General features: G+C 33.4%; 1 protein-coding gene across 6 annotated transcripts in view; it reads right to left on the bottom strand.

The window, feature by feature from the left end:
* Positions 1-16,584, bottom strand: part of LRRIQ1 (leucine rich repeats and IQ motif containing 1) — a 229,911-nt gene that overhangs the window by 110,315 nt on the left and 103,012 nt on the right. For all 6 annotated transcript variants that reach the window (XM_055095956.1, XM_055095957.1, XM_055095960.1 and 3 more), the window contains one exon: positions 11,294-11,413. In XM_055095956.1, coding sequence (XP_054951931.1) covers positions 11,294-11,413 — 120 coding nt within the window. The remainder of the gene's footprint in view (positions 1-11,293; positions 11,414-16,584) is intronic.

Genomic DNA, 16,584 nt, shown 5'->3' with positions numbered 1-16,584 from the left:
AAAAACCCTAGAAGAAAACCTAGGTAATACCATTCAGGACACAGGCATAGGCAAAGACTTCATGACGATAATGCCAAAAGCAATTGCAATAAAAGCCAAAATTCACAAACGGGATCTAATTAAATTAAAGAGCTTCTGCTCAGCAAAAGAAACTATCATCAGAGTGAACAGGCAACCTACAGAATGGCAGAAAATTTTTGCAACTTTCCCATTTGACAAAAGTCTAATATCCAGAAGTTACTAGGAACTCAAACAAATTTACAAGAAAAAAACAAATAACCCCATCAAAAAGCGAGCAAAGGACATAAACAGACACTTCTCAAAAGAAGACATTTACATGGCCAACAAACATATAAAAAAAGGTTCAACATTACCAATCATTAGAGAAATGCAAATCAAAACCACAATGAGATACTATCTCACACCAGTCAGAATGACAATTATTAAAATGTAAAGAAACAACAGACGCTGGTGGGGCTGTGGAGAAATAGGAACACTTTTACACTGTTGGTGGTAATGTAATCTAGTTCAACCATTCTGGAAGACAGTATGGAGATTCATCAAGGATCCAGAACCAGAAATACCATTTGACCCAGCAATCTCATTACTAGGTATATACCCAAAGGAATATAAATCATTCTACTAAAAGACACATGCACACATATGTTTACTGCAGCACTATTTATAATAGCAAAGTCATGGAACCAACCCAAATGCCCATTAATGATAGACTAGATAAAGAAAAGATGGTACATATACACCACGGAATACTGCACAACCATAAAAAGGAATGAGATCATGTCCTTTGCAGGGACATGGGTGAAACTGGAAGCCATCATCCTCAGCAAACTAATATAGGAACAGAAAACCAAACACTGCATGTTCTCACTCATAAACGGGAGTTGAACAATGAGAACATATGGACACAGGGAGGGGAACAACACACATCAGGGCCTGTTGGTGGGTGGGGAGGCAAGGAGAGGGATCTGTGAGGACAGGTCAATAGGTGCAGTGAAACACCATGGGACACGTATACCTACGTAACAAATCTGCATGTTCTGCACTTGTATCCCAGAACTAAAAGTAAAATAAATAAATACATTAAAAAAAAAAAGAAAGCCTTCTGTTCAGATATTCTTTAAATTACAACCGAGGATCTGGAAAGCTTTCTAGCTACTTGAGAATTATTATCAAATGTACTTATTACTTATGTATTGAAAATGAAGTTGAACTTGGATAGATTTGTAACTGGCAATGGAGGCAGTGTTCATCTGGAGACATCACTTCTGGTTTTGGATTTGCAGCCTTTCTGATACAGCAATCAGGTACACTCCTATGGAAAGGCACCTATTGTCGTTCTATTTGATTCCTTTAGAAACTAAATGACTGGCACTTAGAGTTCTTGTGACTCACTGGCTTGATAATTCCCATTTTGGGTGGGACAACTTGAATTCAATGACCAACAAGGTGAGAAGGTCCCAAAAGGTTTCACTTGTAAAAAGAAAATGGTATACTCAAAAATGTGCCTCAGTAGCATTCGGTTTCTCATGAAAAAAAAAAAAATAGCAGCTATCTATCTCAGGGAATACTCATCTCCACTTCACTGCCTGAACCAAATTTGATGTCTCACAGGGACCTCAATTCACCCAAGTTCGCTTAAATTCTTGAGCCTGGTTCAGTGATGGTTTGGCTAAGCTGAAAGCAAGCTGATTCTTGGACTGTTGCCAATGGCTTAACAGTTGGGTCTGCCACATGAAAAGCCAAAGACACCATGACTTGGGCCCTCAAACAGGGAAAACAAATCACAGCTGCCTATAGCCCTGTCTGTGTTATTCATACAGATGCCCATGGTAAGGGCCCATTCCCTAATGAGAATGACTGGAATCAAGTAACTGATTGGGTCTAACTTTATATCTAAGGTAGACCTACTTTTTATATCAGACTTGTGATTCCTGAAAAATTTTCTCATTTGTCTTATAGTGAAGGATGTCTCTCATCTTGTGGATTTTTGCCCCTTCCTGTTGGAAAATTGACTACACTACACCTTCAAATCTTTGCCACTGTTAATATCTTTTAGGTTATCCATCAGCTGGCTTTGGCCATACAAATGTGGCCTTTGAAATTAGTTGCCTAAGTTTTCAGTTTTCTGTACCATTTGATTGTGACAGTTGTGACACAAGCTAATCAACAATGAACTGATAGTCTGCGCCTACCTCTATCACCTCCTTCTATCGACACATCTATATAAAGCAATTTTATCAGTGAGCATGGCTCTCTCCCAAAAAATATCATATTCTTGCAGCCACTTCCTAGGCAATGATTAGGAAAAATGCATGGAAGGTAATATAGATCTATTTGGACAACTCAGGATTCTATCCTGACTATTCCTGGGTATGATGAGTATCTCTTTTCTCTAACAGCGAGTATAGGCCAGAATGATTAAACAAGGTACAGCCTGGCCAAAAGAAGAGTAAGAGTATTCAAACTAATCTTAGTTATGGTTTATAAAAGTGCACTTGTTCCTTGTTCCTGAACTTTCAAGATGAAAGGTCTAAGTGTTAATAGAGAATGATTAGAAAAATGGTGAAGTTATAACTATTGAAATGTAACACCCTAATTTTGAGGGAGTAGGTGGAGAACAAAAAACCAGAATCTTTGAAAGGAATACCTTAAATCCTGGGAAGCATGAAAGAGGCAGATTTTTATCTTTTGAACTGCCCCTATAGCCTCCTTCAAAAACAAAAACAAAACTTCTGCAGGACTGTCCCAAACTGCTGCAAGCACCTTAAATTTAACTTACTAATGGACCTGCCATCCCCTTCCAAGGGGCTCTGAACAGAATTTCATAGTAATTTATCTTAAGTTTACTAAGAAATCCATCAAGACAGCAGGGCATGGCCCCAGATGTTGTACTTCCCTTGTGAAACAGATGTGGATATTTTCCCCATCCCCATCCTCAGTCATCCCATGGGGTGGACAAATACCACCTAGAAGGTGTGGTGGTCATAACATACTTTTAAGTGTTAAGTCAACAGCACTATAGCCCTAGAAAGCATTCAGTTCAGCTTCAACTCGCTGACCAGGGTTATTCTGGATGGCAGAATTGTCCTGTAATTCCTTCCTGAGGGAAAAGAAGGAGTCCAGCTATAGTTGGATTAAAGTCTCAAGCCTATTGGGAAGATCAATTTAAAAATTAAGGAGAAAACACCTGGACTATTGATAGTAACCTTAATTGCATGAACCATGAGGCAAATCTAATTGATTTTTGTCCCAGCCCCTGTCAGATTATTCAGGGTGGCCACTGGAATAGTATACTTATTAGAAAATTTCTCATGTAAAAACAAGGGATGGATATTTTTGGGATACAATTCTCCATGGATCTCTAACAATTCTGCGTGACTTACGACAGATTTTGTTACAGACTATCTTTCCAAAGATGTTCATAAAACTAACAGAATGGGAAGGCAGAGACTGTGTTTCCCTTTGGAGTAGAGGGCAGAAATTTGTTTGCTGTCTGGTGTAATAAAGATAACAACTTTCTGTGGAGCACAGGATGGGCAGGGTTGCTAACAGCCATTTAGAAGACATGGGATATCCTAGGCTCAAGACTACTAGGAAGACATTCTTCAGATTTCCTCCTATGGAACTTGGGGGAAAAGGAGAATTGGTACATGAAGCTCTTGCTCCCTGCTGTTACAGGTAATAACTGTATTTGTCTCTTGAAGTTTCATTTCTTCTATCAGCATCCTAACTTGTTAGAGTTCATGTAGGATAAAATCTCAGATCCCTCATAGTTCTTGGCACTTAATAAATTAGGGTAAACTATACTTAACAAAACTAAAATAAAATGACTCTTGGTTGTAAGTGTTCGTGGTTAATCACTTGTTAAATGAAATCACATTTCAGAGAGGCAACAAATCAATCTAAGGAAATATTTCATGGACAGTTGATCTAGGCTTTTGGATCCTGGCTAATTTATCATGATAATTTTATATTTACTCCTCTTATAAAAATTATAATTAACTGAAAACATTCTAATATATTTCTGATATTCCCTAAACTTAGAGCTATGTTTTTTCTGTCTATTTACCTATCCTGGCACTAAGCATGGTGTCTGCCATATTGTAAGCATTGTTGGCAGGAAAGGAAAAAATAAGTTTGAAAAGATTTTATATAATTACATAAGGATATGTCTTAAAAATCCAGAAGTTTTAATCCTAAAGGCAACTATTTTTTTCAACTAAATCAGTGAAAAAAGGGAAATCCTCGTCAGATAAGTTTTGTATACAGAAAAATTTAAGAAAAAAAGAAAACAAAAAAACAAAAAACAAAAACAAACAAAACAATTCAATTACATCATCTGAAGTTTTAAGATGATTTTAAAATAAAGTGATGGCAATGGAAAAGGGGTAAGGATAGGTCACAGGAAGTAATCTCCGCATTGCAAACAAAATTATCCACTTAAAATATGAACAATATTTAACTCCCTTACTTGAAACCCAATAATAATATTCTATCACACTTGAAATAAAATCCAAAGTGCTTGACATCATATCCTAGGCCTAATGTGGACTGATCCCTGGCTACTTTTGTATTTCTTCTCTTCTGTATTTTTTCTCCTTTACTAATCAGTCTACCTATTGTAAACTTTCTCTTCCTTTATTACGCTGATTTCCTATTTCAAGCCTTACATACTTGCCTGACACTTAGCCCAAAACAGTATACTGTTTTGTTTATATGAAACTTATTCCCTCACTTTATTTTCACATCTCTAGTAAAGTGTTATACCTTACACAGGCCTTTCTTGATCAACCAATTAAACACTATGCTCTATATCTTAAACTTTCTTAATTTTTACAGTAATTTTCAATATCTTATTTTCTGCTATATATTTATATATGTATTTATTGTCTGTTACCTCAAATAAAATGTAAATACTATGAAGTCAGGGATCTTATCTCTTTTCTTCACTGTGGTAAGAACAATGCCTAGAAGATTTAAAATGATTGTTTAGTACTGAAATACTCATTTATAAATATTTCAATTCTGGATTTGGAGACCATTATTCTAAGTGAACTAATGCAGGTTCAGAAAACCAAATACTGCATGTTCTCACTTATAAGTTGGAGCTAAACAATGAGTACACATGGACACGAAGAAGAGAACAACAGACACTGGGGCCTACTTGAGGGCGGAGGACAGGAGGAGGTGAGGATCAATAAACTAGTTGTCAGGTACCATGCTTACTACCTGGATGATGTGATAATCTGTACTTCAAACCCCATGACACGTAATTTACCTATATAGCAAAGCTGCACATGTACCCCTGAAACTAAAATTTAAAAATTTTAAAAAGATTTCAGTTCTGGCTCAATACAGGGACACACCTCTTGCTTCTTTAAGCTGACTAAAAAATAAAACATAAACACCTGATAGAAAGATATCTGCAAGTGATCCAGGTATTGCATTAAATTACAAAGGTTTGAAAATACCATACTTATTATGTTCAAGAAAATAGTGGACATGATAGAAAATTTCAACATATAAATGGAATTTATAAAAAAGAATCAATTAGGAATTTTATAACTAAAAAACAGAATAACAAAATAAGAATATAATAGATAGGCTAAAAACATCATGAGTTAAAGTAGGGAGCATGATTAATGAACACAAAGTAGGTCAGTAGGAAACATCCAAATTAAACCACGAACACTCCATGACATTTGTCTGAGCAATGATTTTAAAAATATGAATCTAAAAGCAAAGATAGACAACAAAAGCAAAAAATAGACAAATGGAGTTACATCAAATTAAAAAGCTCCAGTGCAGCAAAGTAAACAATGAAGAAAATGAAGAGACAACCTACATAATGGGAGAACATATTTACAAATCATATATCTGATAAGAGGTTAATATCCAAAATATATAAGGAACTCAAACAACTCAATAACAAACAACAAATCAATCAACTGGAAATGAGCAAAGGACCTGAACAGACATTTCTTAAAAGAAGACATACAAGTGGCTAATAGGTATATGAAAAAATGCTTAACAGCTTTAGCCATCAGGGAAATGCAGATTAAAACCACAATGAGATATCAACTCACACATGTTAAAACAGCTATATCAAAAAGATAAAAGATAACAAGTGTTGGTAAGGATGTGGACAAAAGGCAACCCTCACACACTGTTAGTGGAAAAGTAAATTAGTATAAGCCATTATGAAAAGCACTATGAAGGCTCTTCAAAAAAATTAAAAATAGAACTGTCATATGACCCAGCAATTCCACTACTAGGTATACCAAAAGGCAATAAAATCAGTATGTTGAAGAGATATCTGTATCGTTGTCTTCACTCTAGCATTATTCACAATAACCAAAATATGGAATGAACCTGTGTCCATCAATGGATACATGAACAAAGAAAATACACAATGGAAAATTATCCATCCATAAAAAAGATGGGAACTTGGTCATTGGCAACAACATGAATGAACGAAGAGGACATTATGTTAAGTGAGATAAGCTAGGCACAGAAAGAGAATACCTCACGGTTTCACTTAGACAGGGAATCCAAAAAACTTAATATCATAGAAGTAGAGAGTATAATGGTGATTACTAGGGTTTAAGGTGGTCAGTGGGGGTGGTGGTGGCGGTTGCAGGAGATCTTGGTCACAGCATACAAAATTTCACTTAGAGAGGAGGAATAAGTTCAAAAGATCTGTTATGCAACATGATGGCTATAGCTAACAACAGATTGTGCTCTTGAAAAATGTTGAGAGCGAATGAAAGTATTCTCACTATAAAAATGTGTTAACTAATGCATATGCTAATTAGCTAGGTTTACATATTTCACAATGTATATATACTTCAAAACATCAAAGAACAAATATTTGAAATAAATTTGGACAAGAGATTTCCAAAACTAATGAAAGATATTTACCACAGATTCAAGAAGCTGTATGATCTCACCAACTCCAAGCAGGGCAAATAAAGAAAATCATAGCCAGTTTGAAAAACAAAAATAGAAAATCAACCTTAAAAGTTACCTGGGGGATGGGATAGGAAGCCAATATCTTCAGAGAAGAAAAGTTAAGACTTAATACTCACTTTTCAACAGGAACTATGGAAGCCAGAAATGCTAACAAAATGGCATATTTAAAAATTGAAAGCCTAACTAGAATTCTATTTTTAGAGAAGATAAATATTTAGATAAATATTCCAAAATATTTAAAAAAGAAATAAATTTTCAAGCAATCAAAAACTGACTCCTACTAGAGAGTGTCTTTCAGGCAAAAGAAAATGATCCTAGATGGAAGCATGTTAATGCAGGAAAGAATGAAGCGCACGAAAAAATAAAACTCAATTAACTAGTGAATAAAGGGAAAAATAGAAAAACAAAAATACTTGATAAATGCAAAAGAGGGTAATAAAAAGGAAAAAATCAACATAGAACAAATAGAAAACAAATGAAAATTGTATAAACCAAATTATATTCTAAATTAAAATCAATTAAAACAGTCTAAATACTCTAATAAAAATAATGCCAGAATAAAATATAAAAATAAGCAGAACCCAACTATATGCAGTTATAAGATACATTTTAAATATAAAATCACAGTAAAGGTGAATGAGAATGGTTAGAAAGATATACGTTATGAAAACAGTAGCCAAAAAAAAAAAAAAAAAGCTGCTGTAGGTATAAAAATATCAAAGGAAATGGCCCTTAAGCAATTAGTTAAAGGGAGAAACTATTGTTCAAGAGGAAAATATTATTATAAGAGGTTCAGCGATACAATAATTCAATAGCCTTAAAATGTGTATGCCCCAAAAACACAGCCCCGAATTATGAGGCCAAATGTGACAGAAATAAAAGCCAATTTAGAGAAATCCACCAGCACAGTAAGAGATTTTAGCACTCCTCTCTCAATACCTCGTAGAATGCCCCTCCTGCAAATCACTTAGGATACAGAAGATTAAAGAAAAAAAAACATAAACTTAAAGTAAATGGGATTTTTAATAACAATATACTTACCTACAGAATACATACTCCTTTTATGTTCACATGAAACATTTCAAAAAATATAGTATATGCTGAGACAAAATTTTGAACAACAAAGAACATCAATCTTATATCAAACTCCCCTTGAAAACAGAAGCAGAGGAAACACTTCCCAACAAAATGTATAAGGCCAACATAATATGATACTAAAACCCGAAGAGGGAGCTGTATAAGAAATAGAATTTACATAGTGAATTTCTTTTTGAATAAAATGAGAAAATGCTAAATAAAATAATAGCAAATATAAGCTAGTAATAGGTAGAAAAAGATAATGCATTATAGCTAAGTTAGTTTATTCTAAGAATACAAGGTTTAATGTTTGAAAGTCAATGTTAGATGTATTAAGAAGTATTTGATAAAATCCAAATTGCATATAAAGTCACCATCATCATCATTATCAGTAGCAGCAGCAGCAGCATCTTAATCTCTAAGATTCTAAGGAAGTTAACTTCCTTAAACCATACAGAGTTTCTCTAAGAAACCTATAGGAAACATCTTACTTAGTGGTGAAATATTGAAAGCTTTCACCCTGAGACAAAGAACTAGAAAAAGATGCTTGCTAATATCATCACTATTTAACATTATAATGGAAGCAGTAATCAGGATAATAAGGCAAGAAAAATAAATAACAGGTATAAGAATTGGAAAAAAAGAGAAAACTGTCATTCTCAGGTGATATGATTGTGTATACAGTATATTCAAAATATTTGACAGATAATCTATTAAAATTAATGGGTGATTTCAGCAAAGTGGTTGAAGATGAGGTCAATATACAAAAATAAATTGTATTTCTATATATACTTAGGAACAAATCCAACTAAAAATGTACAAGACCACTACGAACAAAATCTCCATGGTTTCTTGCTATTTCAGATATTCCAAAACGCTTTGAATATTTTATTATAGTCAGTACTAACACATCAGAAGAAGAGAAACTGACTTCTCATTAATACAAGTCATTATGAAATAGTATTTTCCACATTGAGGTTTGTTGTGGAAAACTGAAGTGAGGAAAGCAGGCTTCGATTTACTCAATATTTTCAAAAACAAGGTAAATTAAATTCAGTTTTGAAAAACATTGGAGATAAATTTAGAATAGAAAGTAGCCAGAAAGATTTTGCATATAAGTGTATTTTAAAAGCATTTACATTGTTTTCATGATACCTAGTTTTTTTCATTACATAGAAGTAGAAACACAGTTTTTCCTGAGAATAAATAGCTGACGTTATCAAGAATGTGAAGAAAGAAACAGTTCAATTTATTTGAGCATTTAAGATTTGAGAGAGTGCAAAATAATGGTAGATTTTACAATTATACTACCCAAATATCAACTAAAATATTAATGCTGACATTTCTAGAAACGTGCTAATCAGCAGCATGTTCCAAAAAAGCAGTTTCCTAACCTAATAGATTAATGTTGAATTTTTAAGGGCTTCCTTTTGATTAAGATATGATTATGCCTATGAAAATAATTCAGACGTGAGCAATAGTGTTCTGTCTCTACAACAGCTTCATCTTCATAGTCTTATTGATAATATTTTCACAAATTCATAATTCATTATTGCAGTGAAATTTGGAGACTTTCAGTAAATTATGTTTGATAGAAAAAATTGAAAAATTTATAAAATAGAGTTCAAGTCTCCTAGCTGAATTCTGAAAAATACCATACAATTGAATATCAAAATTCTCACTGACGTGTCACATATGTACACATGAAACCATAAGACTATATTTACCTCTTGCAGTTAGGGCACGTGGTGATATTACTTCCATTTCATTTTCCTATCAACACATTAAAGTTACCAGAAATAAATTAGACCAGTTATTGTGAGATGACATCTGGTAAGAGAACCTTGAAGCTCATTAAGATTCAATAAATGTATTCTTACACATATCTTTGAATGATTTAGTAACAGAATGTCTACAGTTGATGCCCTTTTTGTTACATAGCATGGGTGTGCTGAAAAGATCTTTCCTATTCTGGGCCCTTTTAAAACCTGAAGCAGTATTCCCAAGAATGATCTATGCAGCCTCTAGAACCTAAAGAGGTTTACCAACTCATTCTTCTTAGTGGTGGAAACTACATGAAGCAACAATCCACCCCTTACTTTGGAAGTAATGCCAACATGTCCCAGTTTATTACAGTCCTAGAAATTCCACTGCTGTGATGAGCCACTGAATCTTCATAGGTTTCTCTCTCACCATCATATCCTTTTTCACTCCTCATGAGCCTTGGCTAAGTGCTGCAAAAAATTAACTAGAACTCCATTCACACATCTGCTACGTAAGACTACCATGATTACAATGATCAGAGTATAAACTTCATGGTCAGGTTTTAAAAAGATAAGGAGAACTTTGGAAAAATGATGGTCATATAGGTAGATGAAAGAAAATAAAGAGAAATTTGTATGTTTCATGTTTGTTTAACATAGGCTTTTTTTCTAGCATAAAAGATTTTAAGTGTTTTTAAATTATGGAATTACAGCATTTAAAAATTTCTGTTTTATATCATATGACCTTTACAGTTATATTAATTTATATCCCATCCACTTACAAAAAAGTTTTAAGGCAGGGGATTTATAACTGTGTAGCTAAGCCAAATGCAGTTTAGGATAATTTTATGTCCTGAGAAACTTCATCACCTTCCTGCAGTGATACATTGAGAAGAACACAATATCACCTCTGTTGTATTCTCACCAAAAATACATAACCTGAATACAATGAGAAGAAACTATATAACAAACACAAATTCAGAGATATTCTACAAAATAATTTTTCAGTAGTCTTTAAAAGTATTAAATTTGTAAAATACAGAGAAAAGATGAGGAACTATTCTAGTTTAAAGGAGACTAAGGAAAAATGACAACTAAATGCAACTTATGATTCTGGATTAGATCTCAGACTAAATATAGGGCATTAGTAAGACTACTCACAAATTTGATAAGGTTGATTAGATCATAGTATTACATCAATGTTAATTCCCTAATTTCGATAACTGGAGAACATGGTTGAAGGGCACAAAGACGCTCTTGTAAGTATTTTGCTGCCACCTTTGCACACTATACAAGCTTGTAGGATGAAAGAAGATGATGTTAGGAAAAGTTTCTCAATGTTAGGAAAAAAGTCTGTAACAATGTTAATAGGATAAACACCTTAGAAACTGGTTTATCTTCAAAATAGTACACTAAACGTATTTTAAGACCAATATTTATATACTATAGTTTGTACTTACTTCATCAAATATAAAATCCTCTAAATCTATTTCTCTGTATTCTTCATCGGATTCTTCATTCTTAATAGCCTCTAGAGCTGTTGTCAGTTTCTTTCGCAAAATAAAGCCCTTCCAAACTGCCTAAACAAAAATGTAAAGTATGTTATACAAAGTTATAGATCAAACCCTAAACCAGATTATCTGTGTTATCCCATTAGGAAGATAAAACATCTTAGACCTAAGTTTAATGACACAATAATCTGTTTTCTGAACTTTATGTGACACTTAAAACTGAAAGATAAATTAAACGACGACATGTGTCTAAAGTTCTGAATCTCAGGAGACTTTCCTTGTAGTAAGCAAAAAAGAATCTTTAAAACTCCCTCAACTGCACATGTAGGTCAACCAATCAATTATGTTACAATTCCTCCAGGACCCATTCTAAACTAAGAAGAAACAGATACAAAGCAAAACCCATTTTGCTAATGTTCAAATGATTATGTATAAAATAAAGCACAATTAAGAAAACATCAACATATATAAATGGCCATATTATACAGGGAGTATTATGGCCTATAATGATGAATTAATTTCATTTTTAAATAAATTAAGCATAAAATAACAAAATTTAAAACATTCAGATTCCTCAATAATCCTGGAGTAGGATGAGCTTTCCTAACTATAACTCCAAGTACAATGTAGCTTGTAAAAAATGAATATCTTTATATTTATAAATATAAAGAATATATTTATGCTCATGTGGAATGAGCTTCAGAATATACTGTGTAAAAACCAAGGGAGAAATAAGTGTTTTTTATGTTACTGTTTAGCTATGAAAAACTGTGTATAAATATATACATTACATTAACACATATTTTGAAGTATATATGTATATATATAAATTTTAAAAAGCTCGAATTATAAAATTAATTTTAAAAATGGTTACCTATAAAGGCATAAAACAGGGTAGAATGTATAGCAATAGAAGCCAGACTTCTCTAAATACATCTTGCTTGGATTTGACTTTCAAACTATGCACATGCTTAAGAGAATTGTGAAACAAATTAAGTAAATATGAAACAGAAAGAAATGCCTAAAATATAAAAAATGTTTCATGCTGTGGAATAACCATACAAGTTATTTAAAGTGACTTAAAATAGATTTATTTGGCTACCCCCAGGTGAAATATACTCAAAAGACAAATTTGGCCACAAAAGAGATTTTAAAATGGTTTTCAGTAATCATATTGTTAGTAATGAGATTGGTATTTTCATTCTGAAATACATATATATACAGAAAGAGAGAGAGAGCAAAGTGAAATATACAAAATGGTGAAACCCTCTATGACAATAGCAGTCACCCACAACCTTTGTTAACAGCCAGCCTAGGAAGCCAAACCATAATCTCTGAAGCAAATAACCCAGAATGCTAAGTGACAACCTCTGCAGCAATTAGCCAAGAATGGTCAAAACTTGATCAATGACCCAGCTTCCTTGTTTTTAACTCTGCTTCGAACTCAGGAACAACCAGAGAAAGCCAAATATGCTTCCCAAACCAACCACATAATATGCTCTACTTCTAGTCTCTCCCTACCCACTTTCCCCATGCCAACAACCTCCAATAGAGCATACCTGAAGCATTCCCTTTTTCCACTAAAAACTTTCCCACTCCCTTCCACGTTTTGGGGTCTATGCCAAAGGCAAGTGATGATGGCTGACTCCCTCATTAGCATATACTCTCAGTGGCCCATTTTTTTCTCATTTGTGTGGTCTTTATTTCCACTGTATACGTATGTGTGTGTGCACACCCACATACACATACACAAGTACACGCAGGTTGGAGGAGTGAGGGAGAGGAGTAAAGAAAGCAATTATGATAATGTCAGTAAAAGACAAGATTTTCTATAGAAGAAAAGAGATGCAAATATACAATTAAATAAGTAAAAATCCTATAGTCCTAACTATAATTTCAAAACATCAATATGTACCCATGGTATATTTTTTTTCCTAAAAATATCTATCTGCAAACTAAGTACATTGAATGTACATTATATAAATAATGACCATACCAGTAGAAACAAGTATTTCTAAAATTCAGATGGGGTGCTCTATATGTCATTTCCATTAAATAAACCAAGGATCTTTAGACAAATGACTGATTCTAGGCCTGGGGCAAAATGTATGTCAAATGAACCTGGAACATTGTGTCACATTAGAAAGCAAGGACAATTTTAAAGACTACTAAATTGTGGCAAAAATTGAACTTGATGAGACTACCACTGGCCAAATAAAAGACCACCATTTAAGCAGCAATAATAATACTAACTGCAATGAAATCAAACACATATATTTAAAATCTGTGTTTATTATCATAGTACCCATTTTGGTGACCTTTGGAGAATGCTAGGAGACCTCATTAATCTAAAAATTGGTAAATTAAGGAAAATTATTAATATCAAGCATTTAACTTGCCTTTCTAATTTGAACTGTACCTTAGGATAACTAGTTAAATAAAGTTTTTTTTTTGTATTTTTACATACTTTAGTTAATAAATAAAGAATAGTAGATAGAAAGTATCACCATTGTGCAAACCATTAATACAATAATTGATCTAGGCAATGTTTACCAATGGCCAGTAATATTCCTTAAAGAGAGGCAACCAGATACTATGTATCTCATTTCTGTAATACAACCACCACCTATGAAATATTCTTGCTAAAAAAAAAACCTGAATCAGAACAAACAGTAGATCTTAGTATCAATTTACAGAAAACCAGGAGATGATAAACATGTTAAATGATGTCATGAGGATGCATTTGGCAAAATTCAGAAATTGGAAAACCCTATAGGACAAATGACCTGGTTACTTCAATAAATAAATTGCAAGAAAAAGAAGGGAGTTGCTGTATAATAAAAGACTTAACATATAAAAGTTTGAGTGATGACTTGTATTTTGATTAAGAAAAATCTGCAAAGACGTATTAAATGCTACAGGAATTTGTAATACTGATATGATATTTGGTGATAGTGAAAAATAATTGTTATTTTTAAGGTTGGTAATGTACTGAAATTATATTCAAAGCAATATAATTGCTTGAATTATAGAAATTCATGCTAAAATATTTATGAAAGGAATAATTTATTTTAAATAATCTAGTGATGAGGAGGGAGATGTGAATTGGTTTTAAAAGAGTCAATATTGACCAGTAGTTCAACTCATGTTGAAGGTAGGTATATGTGGTCTTGGATCTTCTCTGTACTTTTGAAATGTTTTGTAACTAAATGTTTAGAAAGTCACAGATAGTGCACTTATCTTTTTTCTTACAATCAATAAAATTACATAAAGTGAGAAATCAAGCTTCACGTGACCTTACAAGCTTCTTTTGCTGGTTGTCATTCATAATTTCCAATGATTAAGGATATAACCACGATTCTTGATGGAAATGCAAAGGAACAGTATTCTTCCATGGAGCCCACCCCATACAAATCAAGGAGGGTAAATAAGTAGCATGGTTTTCAAAATTTACTGAATGTCTATTATATACAAGGCACACATGACATAGCAGTGACTAAAACAGACAAAAAAATCTCTAAGCATGGACTTCCCATTTTAAAGGGGACTGAGACTGAAAATAAAATACACAAGGGAACTAAACTGTATGCTAAATAAATGCTATGGACAAAAATAACAGTCACAAGAGATGGGGAGCATTGGGGAGGTATTGCTATTTTAAATAGGGTATCCTAAGGACCTCCCACTGTGTATTTAACATTTGAATATATGTGCATAATGGAGCCTATGAGCCACCAACCTAAATATACCATCAGCAGGCAAAATTAATAGCCGGAATGTTATTCTTTATACCCTTGTTCTGGCTTAAGCTCAGTAGAGCAAGATTTCTGCAGTGGCCTACAACTGCTGTTTTCTATGCATTCTTGCACTCTCATTCTGTGGCCAACTGGTCTTGCACTACTCAAATCAGAAGCTGTGCTATAGCTTCTACTGCTGCCAATAGTCTTGAGACTGTGGTCCTGAGCAGGAGTTGGAAGATGCTGATACAGATGGGCATACTGTGCCTCAGTGATTCTACTGTGTTGGAATTTACAAGCTTTTCACAAGTGGTGAACCCAGTCCTTACTTATGCTTATTAATAGTCTGATTTCTCTGATACAGTATAGTAGAGATTTTCTTTTCCCAGACTGTGATAAATACTTGAGTCATTCAATGTTAACCTTCCTTCTTCCCAAAAAGCTGTGAGAAGCTCAGGCTTCTAGGAATAGGTATAGTTACCTACCCTACTTTCTGAGTGGAGAGACAGCACTGTCAAAGAGGCTAGTTCCTCATAACTCTACTCCTTTACCCATCCAACAAGTCTGGCTTGAAAATTCAATTATCCTTTTCAAACCCTGAAACATATCCACTCCGTCTACCCCCAGTGCCACTTTATCTTCCTGGAAGAAACCTGTTTCAATCAAACCTCACCATCTATTTCAGCAGCCTCCTTTATAGCTTTCTCCAAGGCAACCTCACCACAGGAGAAGTAAGAAATATATTGTCACACCCTCGGAAGAATTACAATTTATTTTGCTATTGCTTATGTGTCAGGTTTCAGATTCCATTTACACATACTGAGATCTCTTTTCCAGGAAAGTGTGCGTAGGTTTGAGACTCCAGGAGGGGCTATGTTATCTAGTCTATTTATTGCCTAAACTATGTTTTTCTACTTTTTACTGATACAACATTCTTTTTACCCAACCTACAAAATTCTAACTCAAATTATGATTGTTATCAATATTTTCAAGAAAGGTCAAAATTATTTGTATAGGGAAAAATATAAAAAATCATATAGGATTGCCATGTAGATTAAACTAGAAAATTTAAACACAATGATAAGCATGTGATTATCACCTAATATGCACTCAATAAATATATTTCCCCCAATTTCCTTGATGCTTTATCTCTAACAACTTTATTCACTTAGTTCAACAAATAAGAAAATCATGTGATATTTAACATTGTATAATGTTAAAAAATACAGTTGATTAATTTTAATCGTATTTGCCTCTAACTTTTTTACTCTTTTTAACTTACCCATTATGGAGCATACCATCAGCTCTTTGCCCTCTTTATGATTGGCATGTCACATGGTCTGGATGACTAGTGCATGCAAGCTACCACAGAGATAAATAACACTATTTTTCTTTTACCTCTTTCATTTTGGTATTTTAAAAAATTATTTTTATTTCTATTTTATTTTATTTATTTATTTTTTATTTTTTTGAGACAGGGTCTCACTCTTTCACCTAGGCTGG

Source organism: Pan paniscus, chromosome 10, assembly GCF_029289425.2.
Source record: "Pan paniscus chromosome 10, NHGRI_mPanPan1-v2.0_pri, whole genome shotgun sequence".
NCBI lineage: Eukaryota > Metazoa > Chordata > Mammalia > Primates > Hominidae > Pan > Pan paniscus.
This window is presented reverse-complemented; position numbering and strand designations above follow the sequence as displayed.